We start from the raw sequence: 15,103 nt of genomic DNA, 5'->3' as shown, positions 1-15,103 counted from the left end.
GTAGAATATGAAGTCTTTGAGAGAGTAAGGGGCAAATCCCATGGGCTGGACTGAGTGGGCTGACACTGCCACCATGTGGCTCAGATATGTAAAAAATAAATAAATTATGGATAAATACGATGAGCATGTGCACATAAGTACATATTAGTAGTATATCATGGTAATGTTGTTTATTTCAAGCTAAAGATGGTTTCACTAAACCATACTGATCAGAATGAAAAGAAATAAAGACCTTGTGTTTCATCAATGTGCACAAGTTTACCTAACTGACCCGGATTACTAAAAAACCTGACTTTTCAATCATACTCTTATTAATAAAATAGATCTGTACTGAGTGGGCTGCTCATCTTGTATAGAAGGGGGCAGTCAGCATGAAAACACAGAGGTATGCTCTCTAATGATATTTACTTGGCTGCAGATGGTCCTGGTTACAGAGATGTGTGTCTGAGATTTAAGAGGGTCAGACCTGCACCATGTCAGAGTCACAGAGGGCCGCCGTTTCACGTGCTTTTACCACCATCTCACACCACCACCTCTCATAGGGTGGCCCCTCTTAACCTCACAGTACTCGCTCCTCTGTCATTCACACACACTCACACAGAGCACTTATGTGAAATCAGTTTTATGAAACATAGATAAGGTCTAAAGCAGATCTACAGAATAAAACAGAAAAAACACCACATACAATATATACAAAGCACTTTGGTGAGAAAAATCTACAATAAGGCATATAAACATGTTGACAAAAACTGGGGAAGAGAGTCCATAACATTGTCAAAGTCTGACAAAAACAGTGCAAGCATATGAAAACAGAATAGTGTATAATTTTTTCCTCATCGGCCATTTAAAGCAAAAATACAAGTCTCGGCTCAGATAATCTCTCCTATTGATATAATATGACCATCAAGGAATATCCTTGATGCATCTTCTATCTGAGTGCTGCTGGCGTCAGCTGTGCTCATCGCTTCACCAAGTCTGCCAGGTCACCGTAAACTGCTGACCAGGCTTCAGGCATGTTTCTTCGCGAGCTGGAACAACATACTGTCAGCTTCTTTATATTACACCCCAGTCTGTCACTGCTCAGATGGCGGGTTGTGGCTTGGTCAGGTTCCTCTGGTGCATGCTGTGGTGGCGCACCAGCTCATCAGAGCGGGCAAACTTCTTCTGACAGTTGGGCCAGCGGCAAGTAAAGGGCTTCTCACCTGACAAAAAGGGGACAAAACGAAGGAGAAATAGAGAAGATATGGCTTTAGAATAAAACACCAATTAAGTTCACAACTTAGATTTATTAATGAAGTGAACTGAGAAAATTTGAGAGGAAGAAAATAAAAGGTATACGCACTTGTTTTACCTGTATGAGTCCTAGTGTGCGTCTTAAGGTGGTCTGACCGTGCGAACTTTCTCTGACAGGTCTCACACTCAAACGGTTTCACTCCTGCAGACGTGACGGTCGAGGCGGAAAATGTCAAGAGGGAGGATAGGGAGTCAAAGTATGAACAGCTATAAGGAGAAATTACTGTAATAAAGCTGGTTATGATGCAATCAGCAAAATTAGGGGTTACTATTTAAAAAAGTTATTAGGACAATATCATTGCATTTTGTGGCTTTGAAGATATTTCTTTTTTTTCTTATTTTGGGGGGGGCAAAAGATATCTATGTTAATTTTAATAAAATAAAACTTTACAATGTATTCACTTTTTGTAAGTATTGTATGTGTTGTTATAGTAATACCAGAAATTTACAATGGGAATCTTGAAGAAATTTTAGTAAACAGTTTTTCATTGACTAGTACCAACAGAGTTTCATTTATCCAACAGTGGTGATAACTTAGAGTAAGTAAAAAATATGCTTTAAAGAGTGTAGGATTTATTGACATCAAAAGCCCAAGCCTCACATTGCTGTAGATTTGATAGTTTTGTCTCTAAAGAGACCAAAAGGTGGGTATAAAACCTGACGGTCCAGTGTCTTTTGTCAATAAGTAAACCTTTGTGTATCCAAAAGTTTTAAAGCAGGGGTCTTCAACGTTTTCCAGGCCAAGGACCCCCAAACTGATAACGAGATGGAGCGGGGAACCCCCAGTTATATATATTGTATGAAATTGTGTTATATCAAACTGGTCCTATAGTCACTCTATTACAGATGGAGTAATGTAACAAAAGTAATTTCCGCCCTTGGATTATTCCTTGTTGATGGGACAGGCGTTCCCTGATTGAAAGAGCTCCTGTGGGCATTCATGACTGAAAAAAATTCTTCCTCCATTTATTTGTTTACTACAGTGTGTTGAATTCATGTTAATGTGTATTTAAAGTTATTTCAATCAGTGGGAAAAATTGCAGGGGGGAAATATAAAAAAAAGTGTAATCAATGAAAACTTTCGCGACCCCCATGCAGTACCTGCGCAGACCCCCTGTTGAAGACCTCCGTTTTAAAGCCTAAAGGGTTATCTGAATGCAGTATGGAGACATTAAATGAATATACCTGTGTGTCTGCGTTGGTGTCTCTTTAACTGGTCTGAGCGAGAGAATCTGCGGCCACATTCTGTGAAATCACACCGGTATGGCCTCTCCCCTGCAAAATATTCCCAAATACAGTTGCTGTTAGCACAGCTTCATCACTATCGCTTTAAGAAATTAATTAAAAACCCGTATTTCAAAATGTTTGTAACTCTTACCTGTATGTTTTCGGCCATGCATCTGCAAATGAGAAAGCTTGAAGTATCTCTTGTTGCAGCCTGGATGAGCACACACAAAAGGCCGCTTCTCACATGCCTCTGTGGACTTGGCTGCTAAAGGACCAATACTGGGCAACCGCCTGACATCCTTAGAAAAAAAAGGAAAATACAGTGAAAAGCTTTGTTAATTGATGTAATCATGTATTGAATGTGTAAATATTTCGGATAGCCGACTGACCTGAAGTCCTTTGAAGACACCATGTGTATGAATGTGGTATTGGGCACTGACGAGCATGGGTGGCGCTGGGGGCGCAGGTTCGCTCTCACAGCTGAGTGCATGGCTGTTGCTAAATGCAGATAAAATGTTCATCAGTGAGCAGGGTCTGAGATTTTAGAGTAAATCAAAGCCGTGAAATATATATATACATATATATATATATATAAACCCAGAAAATCTGCCTCTGAAGCAAGGTTTATTATTATTATTATTATTATTATTATTATTATTATTATTATTATTATTATTATTATTATTATTATTATTATTATTATTATTATTATTATTATTATTATTATTATTATTATTGTTGTTGTACCATAGAGTACAAAATAACAAAAGACAGTCTTAAAAAATTCTAGATCGTTTTCTGTTTTCTAACTTCTGTTGTCACATGAGAAAGAACCTTGTTAGTTGCATATCATCAGAGCAAAGAAATGATGATGATGATATCATCTGCATACATAGAAATAGATAATATAGTTATGTTGAAGGATTACTGATAATAAAGGAAAAGATTCATTGGTAATCTCTAATCACCATGCTGAAAGTAAAACACTAATAAATATTGTGAAACTCTATTTATATTCCCCCAAAGCTGTTAAAAGAACAGGCTCACCTCTTCATTGATGCCAGGGTGTTCATTTGGTTCCATGTCATGCATTCCAGCTGAGATGCCATTTGGTACAAATTATCACTATGAACAACATTAAAAGAAAGTTCTATCAAAAGATAAAGCAAAGATGATTAAATGCAGATGTATTTTTTTAAAGGATTTTTTGATGATTTGCTTATTAGCACATCCTCTCAGGTCAACAAACATCTCAGTTTTCTCATAAAGCACAGGCATTGCTTCTATCTTTACCTTGGCAGAACCCACTGCTACACGCACACATAGGCATGCACACTATTAAAGATGCGATTGCACTCTCTGTGGGAGTTAATGCCTCCGTGCCTAGTACACCCTGGATCAGAGCATGACATCACTCCGTCCTCAGCATCATTAGTGGCGAAAAACAGTTTTGGGGGATTTCTGGACGGCATTCCTTGAGAAGTCCTTGAGGGAAGGATCGCGATGGCTCGCTAATCACCACTGAGCTATGTTAAACTATGGAAAGGCTCATTGATATCTGACATGCACTGGCTTAGTGTAGAAGTATGTGCATGCATGTGCACGTTTGCGTGCTCTTGCTTGAGGGTTTCCAGTTCCTGCCATGAGCTCTAGCAGCCGCACACTCTTCCTTCTGCTTATCTGCTTCTGTCCCAATATTTGGGTTTCACATGTTCCTTTTCTCCAACAACATCTCCAGTTGGAATCTAAAGAATGTCCTCCTAATTTACTGCTAGAGATGCTTTACATCAAAATGAACACAAGCTGAAGACACATGTAGTGTCTGAAATGAACAGACTTCCTACTGCCACCCTCCCCTTGTGCAACTCTCACTCTCACTGAACTTGTCTCTTGTACTTTCTTCCCTCAGGGTGAATTCAGACACATCAGCAGTAGATCACCCTGTGTTTGTTTTGGCCTACTGAGCACCAGTTGGTAGCACTTAACCTCAGAACAAATGAGGATTCATGATACTGACGAAGCAGAAGCCCTTTGCAGAGCTCCTTATGGGATCAGAAAGAGTTCACACTTCCAAAAAATACCAAGAATCAGCAAGCTGTGTCAAAGGAAAGAATGTGACGTTAAAAGATGAGCAAGGAGGCTAAAAACTTTGTTGTGAGTGGAAATTGCATTCAGAGAGTGATTGAAGGCAGAGAGTGAGATTGAGAACAGAGTGAATGATTGTACCTGTTGTAGTTTCTTAGCAGTAGGGCTTGGTTGCTTGGGCAAGATTCTGACGGACTGTGACAACCAAACATGGGATTTGGTGCAGGATACTGCTGCTCAACTGAACATACAAAATGTAAAAAGATCATTTAAAATGAGCCAGCAATGCATGTCCTTCATATAAAACAATCAGAGTTCCCTGCCCACCATTTTTACCCATTTACCTTCCTTTTCTGAGCTCTGAGGACTATCTAACCATTAAAGGCATAGATTTTGTTGTGGGATCTATTGGAAAAGGCCATATATGTGTTCCCATGCACCCAGTATAAATGTATCATATAAACACAATAGTTTGTGGACAGTATAGGTATTTTACTCCATAAAGTGTTCTTTCATGTCGGGTCTGAGTTGAAATCTTCTAATATATCATATATTTAGGTCTGATTGTAAAAAATGTCTTTTATCAAAATATTCTTCATTTAAATTAAATTTGAAATTAACTGACCGATTGGTGAAGCTGCTGCTATAATGGACACACTGGACTGGTCTGTCTTGTTAAAGAGAGAGCTGAGCGAAAAGGCAAGTCTCTAGATTCACTGGTCTGTCTACGTTCCTACCCTCACCTATGGTCATGAAATCTGAATCATGATGGAAAGAACGAGATCTGAGATACAAGCGGCTGAAGTTAGATTTCTCTGCAGGGTTGGTGGGCGCTCCCTTAGAGATAGGGTGAGGAGGTTGGTCCTTTGGGAGATGCTCAGAGTGGAGACGCTTCTCCTCCACTAAGCTGAGGTGGCTCGGACATGTTTTTCTGATGCCTCCCACAGGTAGGAGGCCCAGGACACAATGGAGGGACTATGTCTCTCGGCTGGCCTAGGAGCGTCTCAAGCTTCCCCCAGCAGAGCTGGAGAGGGAGGTCTCTGCTGAGACTGCTGCCCCGCAACCCGGTCCCAAATAAAGTGGGAGACGTCAAGTATGATTACAAATAAAATACTTTTTGGTTATAACTATGATAATGTCTGGTTTATCAATAACACTCAAAGAAGCATTTTGTTTTACAAAGAAAAAAAGAAAACTAAACTAACTTTAGTTTGGTTTTCTTGGCAAAGAACAGGTGTTGTATTGCATAACAAATTTTAACATTAAAACATCTGGTTGTCAGAGTAGTCATTCTGCTGCTTTTTATATTTGGAAATCAGGATGACAAATGAACAGATAATAAAATCTGTATAGCTACAGACAAGTTGTCACACATAGTTACGACAAGGAAACGGTGACAACTGATTATGTGTCAGCTTCCTAATGTAGCATTTCATTTCTCTAATTTAAACAAAGCCTGAATAAATTCCAGGTGGTAGGAGAGGTGAAGAGTTTGGGGTTTGGATGAAAGGCAGTTTACCATAGTCTGCAGTTTCTTTCTCTTTGTAGTTTTAAAAGTTAAGTCACAGTTTTAATCATTTTCCAATAGGAACAAAAAGAAAGCATGACAAGAGCGTTATTTATGTTAGAAAATGTGTTTATTGGGGTACTTCTGGTCAGAGAAGTAAGTGAGTTAGTACTTTAAGTTGATGAATATGCAATGACTTATTTGTGGATCATAAAGCACTTTAAGATCCAACCAAAACCAGATGTTATTATACTGGCATGGACTTTTGAAATATTTTTGCTAAACAATAACGGTTAATTTAAGTTGCTTGCTATTTTTCACTGAGTTGAATGAGAAACTGTGATGCTTTTTAGGTTCATACAGTATACTGTTCCCATGACAGTTACTAGCATTCCAACAGAGTCTCAGAAGGTTATTCCCTTTAAGTTATGACTTTTCAAAGTCATTAAGGCCTGTGTGCCTGAAACGGAGACACTTGAATGAAAGTAGATATTAGCGATAGTGTTTGTGATATGAGAAATGATGGGTTACTTCTTATATAACCTTGATGAGACGTCATAGTTTTTCCGGTCTGGTGAAGATATGTTGAAGCACAGACACTTACCTATGCTGTTCGTCGGTGACAGCGTGTCTTCGTGCTTGAAGGACAGGCTGGAGAGCTGAGGAGTATAGTGGGAGGGTGTGTGACCATAACTGGGGTTGCTGTCTAAACCGACAGTGCCATAACCTGAGGAGAGAAACATGAAGAGACGGGGATGAGGAAAAAAAAATTTCTGCTGGACCCATTAAAAATGACCACCAAACAAACGGTAGTGACGTTTTGAAGCTTGTGAAGAAACCAGCGTTTGGTCAGTTATCTCTTTCCTGTTGGTAGTATGTCTTAGTTCCTGGCAAGATTACTGCAGAGAGGCATCCATCAAATAAGACTAAATCCTCTTTCCTCAGAAGCATATTCCCTTTTTCCCTCATCTATCTCTGGCTTGTGGTTGCAAAATTTATGGCAGGTGGAAAAAGAAATTTTGCCAAAACACAAGAGACAGTCTGAGAATGAGCTACTGTTGGATAAGGTCTGTAGACGAGAAATCAACAATATCAATCAGCTCATGAACTTTTGGTCATAATCTCAAACAGCAGCAGTTGTGATGTTAATTCAAAGCATTCTTGTAGCATCACATGTCAACTTCAACTGGATGCATATTTATCTTAATGTAAAAGTCGATGAAATCTCTGTATGACACACACACCTAAAGTAAGGAATATCCTGAGTCAGGCCTAAGCTGGAAGTTAAATAGTTTCTTAGAAAAATGACTCATTATTAAGTTATTTTTAGCATTACAAAAAAAAAAAAAAAAAAACGTCTGTTTTCTGTTTTGTTGCTTCATCAGAAACTGCTTTTTCAACTGAGCAAAAACAAAGCTGTAGTTCCAGACACATCAGCAGAGTCGGCCTTAAACAATTAAACGGCTGTAAAGTTAATGTTAAAGCAACAAGAATGATATGGGTTCTATGCTGCAGTGCTATATTTAACACTGTGAAATTTCAAAATGTCACCAAGGCTGAGTGGGAGTTAAACATGTTGTATGTATTTTTTTGGGGTGTGTGTGTGTGTGTGTGTGTGTGGAAACTTGTTTTGACAATATTTGTCAGAAGAGGTGCAAGATCTGTATTCTTTGACTTTGACTCTGGTCAAGGCATTTTTTTCTGAGCTCTCTGCCAGAGTTTAATTTTACATTTCACTTTAAAACGCAAAACTTATAAATATTAATACATATCAATATTTGGGGTAGGAAAGTACTTTACATTTCTTTAAAATTTTTTTGGTTTTGCTATTTTTTTTTATCTAAATAAAAACAGTGAAATGGTTTTACACCGTTATCATAAGTTTAAGCTATTCTAAAACCTTTGAGCAACCTTTTATGTGTTCAAACCAGAGGTGTCAAGTAACGAAGTACAAATACTTCGTTACTGTACTTAAGTACACTTTTTAGGTATCTATACTTTACTCCATTGCTTATTTTTCCTCCTACTTCTGACTTCTACTCATTACATTTTCAAACAAGTATCTGTACTTTCTATTCCTTACATTTTTAAAACAAATGTTACTCGTTACTCTTGGCTTTGGTTTTATGCAGAGGTCACGGATTAGCGAACCGCGGTCCGGTGTTATGTATGCCAAAAAGTGCTTGCCTGCCGAGATATGCATCCCCAGTCGCGGGAGCGCGTCTCGCTCTGTACAACTGCATATCAACGAGGAAAACGCATTAAAATATAACCAATGGAGCTACTTGTTGTTATATTAATGAAATAAAAACATTTAGATATACCTCTCGTGGGAAACAAATTGTGGTTATTTGGCAGATTCATTTACAAAAGTACGGGTGTTATGAACAACATTAAATCCAAAGATTTTGTCCGAGGTACGGCTGATTTATATGTTGTAGTCCTGTTATTCACACACAACAATAAACAGTGATAGCCGACGTGAGTTTTGAAACTGCAAAGCTTTGTCTTAAGCGGCACATCAAACACGCATCCACACAGCACAGGGTTCACAGACCAGCGTTATGCCAACAAGACCTCCCTCATTCTTGGCCCTATCTCAAAGAATTTTTCGAAATAGCTGAAAAATTAGCTTTCAATTCAAATAGTGGCATCTGGCTGTTTATTTAAAGGTTACTTTATACTTTTATACTTTAAGTATTATATAGTATAATTTAAGTAGTTTTTGGAGCACATACTTTTTCACTTTTACTTGAGTTAAGAGGTCAAGTTGATACTTCAACTTTTACCAGAGTGTTTTTAAACTGCAATATCTATACTTCTACTTAAGTAAGAAATGTGTGTACTTTTGACACCACTGGTTCAAACCCAGCTTGTACATTAGTGAAAAGCATGTCTGTTTAGTTGTTTATTGAGAGGATGTTAACTTTTAGTCAGCACAGAAGGACTTGCTTCATTGTTAATATTGGAGTAATAATTCTCTCTTGAAGATGTTTCTTCCCAAAAGTGATAGCCATGAAAGTGGAAGGAAATCTCTAATCTTGTCTCTGCCTGATTCTGTTAAAGGCACGGGTAAGACAGGTTCCTTACCCTGGTTCCTGGTTGGAGGCGGACTCTCCACACAGCCAGGCAGGTAAGCCCCACCAGAAAACATTCTTTGACTTGAGGCTGTCTCCCCAAAGGCACCCACCCGACAGGGGCCCGAACCTGTGAACTGGCCGGAGAAATGCACGGTAAAGGCCCCGAGACCACAGTGTGGGTCCTCGGTTAGGTCGGCAGACCCCCAGCTGGGCTCCTGCTTTATGAGGGAGTGCTGTGAGTTCATGGAGCTGTAGGGAGAGCCAGGATGAAGGTCCAGCAGCTGGGTCCATTGGCCGCCACCAACAGGTAGCGTTCCAGCTCCTGGTAAGGATGGCACAGGGGGTGCCGGTGGTAAGAGGGTCAGATCGCAGACCTCTGAACCCACTGACACACCTCCACAGTTCAGTTCAGTCAGCATTTCTAAAGACAGTTTTAGACAGTCAAAAGAAGAATAGATGCTGCTCCAAAAAAACAAGGATACAAAGAAAAAGACTCAGGGAGTTCCTGAGATTATCAAAAAATATTAATGAAAAAACAAAAAGTTTGGATCCAACATTTCTTCAGAATTAAATAAAATTCTCATCATATATTTCCAAAGCCATTTTTCTGCTACTTATGATGGAGTAAAACATGAAAATAAGCGGCTTCTAAAAGCCTGGAGGATATAGCTGAAGCTTTTCCGGTACCTGCAGAAATAAGTGAGAGTCTATAAGGTTCACAGTGTCTGCAGGCTCTGTCTTCATTATGGCTTTCCTTATTCTCCTGAAGACTGAAATACTGCAAAACTTGGAACAGGGGGGAGGAGCAAGAGCCTTAAAAGAGGATGACTCTCTGCTTTGCTCCAGCAGCTACAGGCTGCATGTCTAAGTAGATTCTGACTAATGTCATGTTTGTTTGACTGTGTGTTGCTCTCCACTCTTGTCAAACTGAAGTGTTGAAGGTTTGAGTGAAGCAGTGAGTTAACAGGATATTTAGTGCCTAAATGTTTAAAGTTGTATCAAATTCATTGAAATGAACTGTAAACCCACAAACACATAGATAAAAATGTGTGTATAAGTTCACCGAGAAAACTATGCTTTGTTGTCCGGCTACTTTGATTTGAGAGCATCATTCCTAACAGAGCATTGTTATGCTGAAATTCTTCTCTCTTTTTAAATATGCTCTAAATTCAACTAAAAGAACAAATAGAAAAAAATATATATATAAAGAAAGGATGAACAACAGGGTTGGAAAAACAGCAGAATACAGTAAAAGCGTAACATGAACTCTAAAAGTTAAAGTGTTTTGTTTGATTTTTTCCCCCTCCTTTTGGACTCGTTTGCTAAAAGCATCTCACATAAAGAGCATGGCCTTGGAGCAGAGCCACATCACACAAAAGGATAATTATTTATTAGTGGAGTAGAGGGGGAGTTCAGTGTGGGTGTGTGTCAGACACAGAGGTTCCAGCTTTAACTCTAACTTTACTTTAAATACGCAAGAATGCAAGAGTTTCAATTGGCCGGTAAAAAGTAGCCAGCTGCTGTGGATCCTTTAACATTGGGGTATTTCTCAAATTAGCACAAGGGTTCCTCCTTTGTCTTTTCCCTGAAAGCTGACAAGCAAAAAAAAAAAAAGTGTTATAAACTTTTATTTAACCAGCAAAAAGGCGTGTAACCTTTATTGTATCAAACATATTTGGATAGAAAATATGGAAGATTCTCACTTTGAGAAATATTTTTAAGGGTTGAATTATTTGAAGATACATTATACAAATGAATTAAATGGAATTTTATTTAGATGAGTAAAAAAGTTTGTGTTTTATTACTTTTCACAGCACTTTTTAAAGACTTTGTGATCTAATGATCTGTGGGTGCTAGGTGTTTTTTGTTTTTGTTTACTTTTCTGCCTTATTTTGATTATGTTTATCTCAGTTTAAGCACTGTTACCTTGCAGTACGAAGGTTTTGGTTTTGATTCCCGGCCCAGGCTCTTTGTTGAGCTCTTTGTTGAGTTTGCATGTTCTCCCCGTGCATGCGTGGGTTGTCTCCGGATACTCCAGCTTCCTAAACATGACTGTTAGGTTAATTGACCTCTCTAAATTGTCCTTAGGTGTGAGTGTGTGTCTCTGTGTTGCCCTGCGAGAGAATGGCGACCTGTCCAGGGTGTACCCTTTCCCTCGCCCATAAACTTCGGAGAAAGGCACCGGCCACACCACTACCCTGACAGGACTAAGCAGGAGAAGATGGATGGATGTTTATTTATGTTTATTTCTTACCGTTGCTTTCAGTTAATAAAAAACAAAAGGCTTCAGCATTTATATGAACAATAAAGTTTGTATTATTTCACAAGATAAATTGATTCAATATGACCCTTGTAGTTATTATTGGGCCTGCACAGTGGATCAGTTGTCAGCACAGTTGTCTTGCCGCTAGGAGGTCCTGCATTTGAATCCCCCTTTCAAAGAGTTCATGTTCTTCTGGTAACTGTGTGGGTTCTCTGTGGGTACCCCAGCTTCCTCTCTCTTTCAGAAGAAATGTGATTATGGTGCTGAATTTGCGTGTGTATATTTTTTCCCCTTTATGAACCCGTTCTATCATGCAGTGGAGAAAGGCACAACATCCCAGACAGAAACCTACAAGGGATGGAGGACAGGCTGAACTGCTTCTGCTATCCCTGATTTTAGAAAGTAATGTACCTCCATTTACTTAACTTTTTTAAAAACACTTTTTATGTTTACAAAAGCTCAATCAGTAGATTTTGCCAATATAATTTTTTTCTTTCCATGTTGAAGTTGTTCAGAGCATCAGTGTTTTCAGCATGGTGTGAACCTGTTCAGTTCCCCTTATCCTTCCAAAATAACACAAGAAAGGTTGGCAAAGGTAACAGTTAGTTATAATATAACAATATTTAGGTACCCTGGGCCACAATTTGAAGATAAATTTTTTAGCTTGTGAGCTCAAAATTAAACCATCAAATATGAAAAAGAGAAAAATTATTTTTTTACATGTATTTATTCTGGAAGAAGTGAAAGTAATCAATTAATACTGTGTGAAATGTGTGCCTCCTTCTCCTCAAATCGGCTGTAAAAGTTAGAAAAAAAACCTCAAAAATGTTTACATTCAATATTTCATAATAATAAAAAAAAAAGGACTTTCGGACGTGAAAAGCATTATGTTCTGAGGTGACAAAAGCTTCTTTGGAAACTGAGGCAATAAAGTGTAAAAAAAACTAAAGGGGAACCTTAATATACAATGCTACACTCACCTGCCGAATATAACCTTAGGATGAATGTGTTTGATATAGACATGACAATAATAAAGCAGGTAGGAAAACTTTTTGATTGCTCAGTTTAAACTACTAATAAGGCTTTAAAAAAGCTTTTAACGAACCTTGAATTAACGTCACTGTGCAAAACAATGCTGAACATGCAACATGATCAGCACTGAGCAAAGCCTCATGGCTGAAGACCAGTGAAGAGGACACCTCTTTAAAAAGGTTCAACATATGGAAGTACAAATCTGATGCTATTATTTAAGTTTGTGGTTTTTATTGTAACATCATAATCTCCCAGGTTTCCTACAGTTAAAGAGTGCTAAGATTGTAGGGCTAGTAAAGCGCATCTGCTTAAAGGTATAGTGGAGGATGTTTCTTTCTGGGTGGATCATCAAAATAAGCGGTCCTCCTAATTGTCAATCATTCTGGTGATGTTTATGTCATCCTTCACGCTAGTCCCCATTTTCATTTACCGGTGGTTAGTCTGACATAGAGGAAAAATTGCAAATCTTCTTTTGGAAAGTAAGCTTGTATGAGCTTTTAAACACAGAGTGCACAAGGAGAAATGGCTAGAGCACACTTTCGTACGCGTTTAATAGGCGTTCCCCCTGGGAGCATGTACAGGGTGGCTCATGTGCTTTTTTTTTAAACTGGAGAGGGCGGGTCTTTTAAAAAATTCATGAAGACCCTCCATTATAACTTTAAGTAAAAAAAAAGAAAAAACAGGAAAAAAAAATCAGTGAAACCTATAGACATTTAATTAGTTTCATATTTAAATGAATTCAGACTGCTAATTGGCCCATTAGATTTCAGACAGAGGAACAGGGTATAGTATTAAAGCACTTTAGGGGTTAGGGGATGAAAAGTATTAAGACGGTTCTGTCATCACCATCTGGAATATGGCTTAGGTTTCTAGTAAATATCACTGACCCTGGAGTCAACCAAAAAAAGTGCTGAGTGTGGGAAGAGAAGAGAAATGAGATAAGAAGAGAAGTCACAGTTAAAGTGATGAAATCACTTTAAATGCTGAGCTTGCATCATTCAGACACTTTTTAGTCATGTTTGCAAGATTTCATGAAGCTACTGAAAAATTGTGTATTTTTTATTACTTAGTTATAACTTATGCCAAATTGGAAAAGCTTTTGACATTATACAACTTCTGCTTCAATATTCATAGTGATGCTTTAGCATAGGACATCCATTCCAATAGACATGACATAGATGTAATGAATGCTTTTGATAACTTTGCAGCAATTCCTCTGTGTGGTGTTGTGACCATATGGAAGATTAAGTGATCCCCGACATTTTTCTTAGATATAAACAAGTGCAAAGGCAAAACCCATATCCCAGAGGAGACCAAATTCACGTAGCCAATTTGAAAATAGTCACAAAGAAAATTAATTTCTCCCAGAACAATTATTTTTTTTAAAAGCCCTCTGTGGTCCACTCATCACAAATAAACACAAAGTAAATAAATGTTCTGTATGGACGAAAGGTTGTGCCGCAGTTCAAAGTTTCCTGCCAAAAAAACTGGAGTGAGAGACGAAGGCGAGGAGCTTCAGAGCCAAGGCAAATGCAGGCCATGCCTAAGGTTTCCGCAGAGGAGTCTTTAGTGGGGATTCATCAAAGGTGACAGGGCCGAGGGAGAAAACAACTCTTTCAGCCCCTATGACGAATGGCAGTCCCCAAATACACCCATTCTTTAGATCAATCTCTGGTTAACTCCGGGTTTAAAACAACATCTCGATGGAGGAAAAAGGGAAATATGGTCAACACCGCCTCTGACCCTTAGCAAGAAATAGACATGCCTGAGCTTTCGGCTGCAGAATGACTAAACTGGAATTTGAGAAGGGTATGGCTCAGCTGAGATGAAACATGATAAACTAGACAGAAATGAAACCTGGCTGAGCCACAAGAAGGGAATTACTTTTTCCATTTTAATTACATCTGTATGCAAGCTACTGCATCTGAAGTGGTTGTTTACAGCTCTTTTTGTAATATGTGCCAAATCAAAAAGACACGATTTACATACATTTTCCAAACATTTGCAAAGAGAATAAAAGTGACAACAATTTGTTGTGCAGGAGAGAAACTGCTCCAAATACAAGAGAACAACAGGTGGTATTTAAATGTGCTGACAGTGGCATAAATAAAGGCCAAGTCCTTCACTTCTCTCTGTGGGCATAGAAACACGGCGATAACAGAACCAGTAAACATGGTGTTGTAATATTGAATCATTTCCCTCCGTCTGTCTTAAGCTGTAGGAAATGGAATTTACTAGAAAATTAGAGTTGTGAGGAACAAGCTTCACCATAAAAAAACAAACAGAACAAAAAAAAAAAATATGGGATGGAAATCTACTTTCAGTTGTGTAACCCTGAGAAACTAATTGTTATACATAGGTACCATAATTTAAATCAGGTAGACAAAAAATGGGTAGTTGTAATCTTCAACGTTATTAAATGAGTTAAAGTTATAACTTTCATGTTTTTGTTGTGAAATGTGAGAAAAATAACTTTAGGTGGCTTTTAAGATAGAGACGTTCAATTCTAACAATACAAACTGCCACAAAAAAGACAATAGAAATTACATTGTTGTTGCGGCGAACGCCGCCTTTTGTTTACATCAGCTGTTTAAGTGTGAGCGCGCAGTTTACCTG

General features: G+C 38.4%; 1 protein-coding gene across 2 annotated transcripts; it reads right to left on the bottom strand.

Moving 5' to 3' along the window:
• Nucleotides 1-276: 276 nt before the first annotated feature.
• wt1 (Wilms tumor 1) lies at nucleotides 277-9,888 on the bottom strand. 2 transcript variants are annotated; one of them, XM_015373936.1, is made up of 9 exons: nucleotides 9,203-9,888; nucleotides 6,717-6,839; nucleotides 4,747-4,846; nucleotides 3,568-3,645; nucleotides 2,910-3,018; nucleotides 2,672-2,819; nucleotides 2,479-2,568; nucleotides 1,343-1,435; nucleotides 277-1,202 (listed from the first exon to the last, which is right to left on the bottom strand). In XM_015373936.1, exons 1-9 carry the CDS (start codon nucleotides 9,609-9,611, stop codon nucleotides 1,081-1,083), a joined length of 1,272 nt encoding a protein of 423 aa, XP_015229422.1. In that variant the 5' UTR covers nucleotides 9,612-9,888; the 3' UTR covers nucleotides 277-1,080. The 2 variants fall into 2 exon arrangements, with proteins under 2 accessions (XP_015229422.1, XP_015229431.1); XM_015373945.1 differs by having other exon boundaries at nucleotides 1,352-1,435.
• Nucleotides 9,889-15,103: the final 5,215 nt, after the last annotated feature.

This window comes from Cyprinodon variegatus, unplaced genomic scaffold (genome assembly GCF_000732505.1).
Source record: "Cyprinodon variegatus isolate N-32 unplaced genomic scaffold, C_variegatus-1.0 Scaffold5, whole genome shotgun sequence".
Classification (NCBI taxonomy): domain Eukaryota; kingdom Metazoa; phylum Chordata; class Actinopteri; order Cyprinodontiformes; family Cyprinodontidae; genus Cyprinodon; species Cyprinodon variegatus.
The sequence above is the reverse complement of the archived record's forward strand: the minus strand, read 5'-3'. Positions and strand labels throughout refer to the sequence as shown.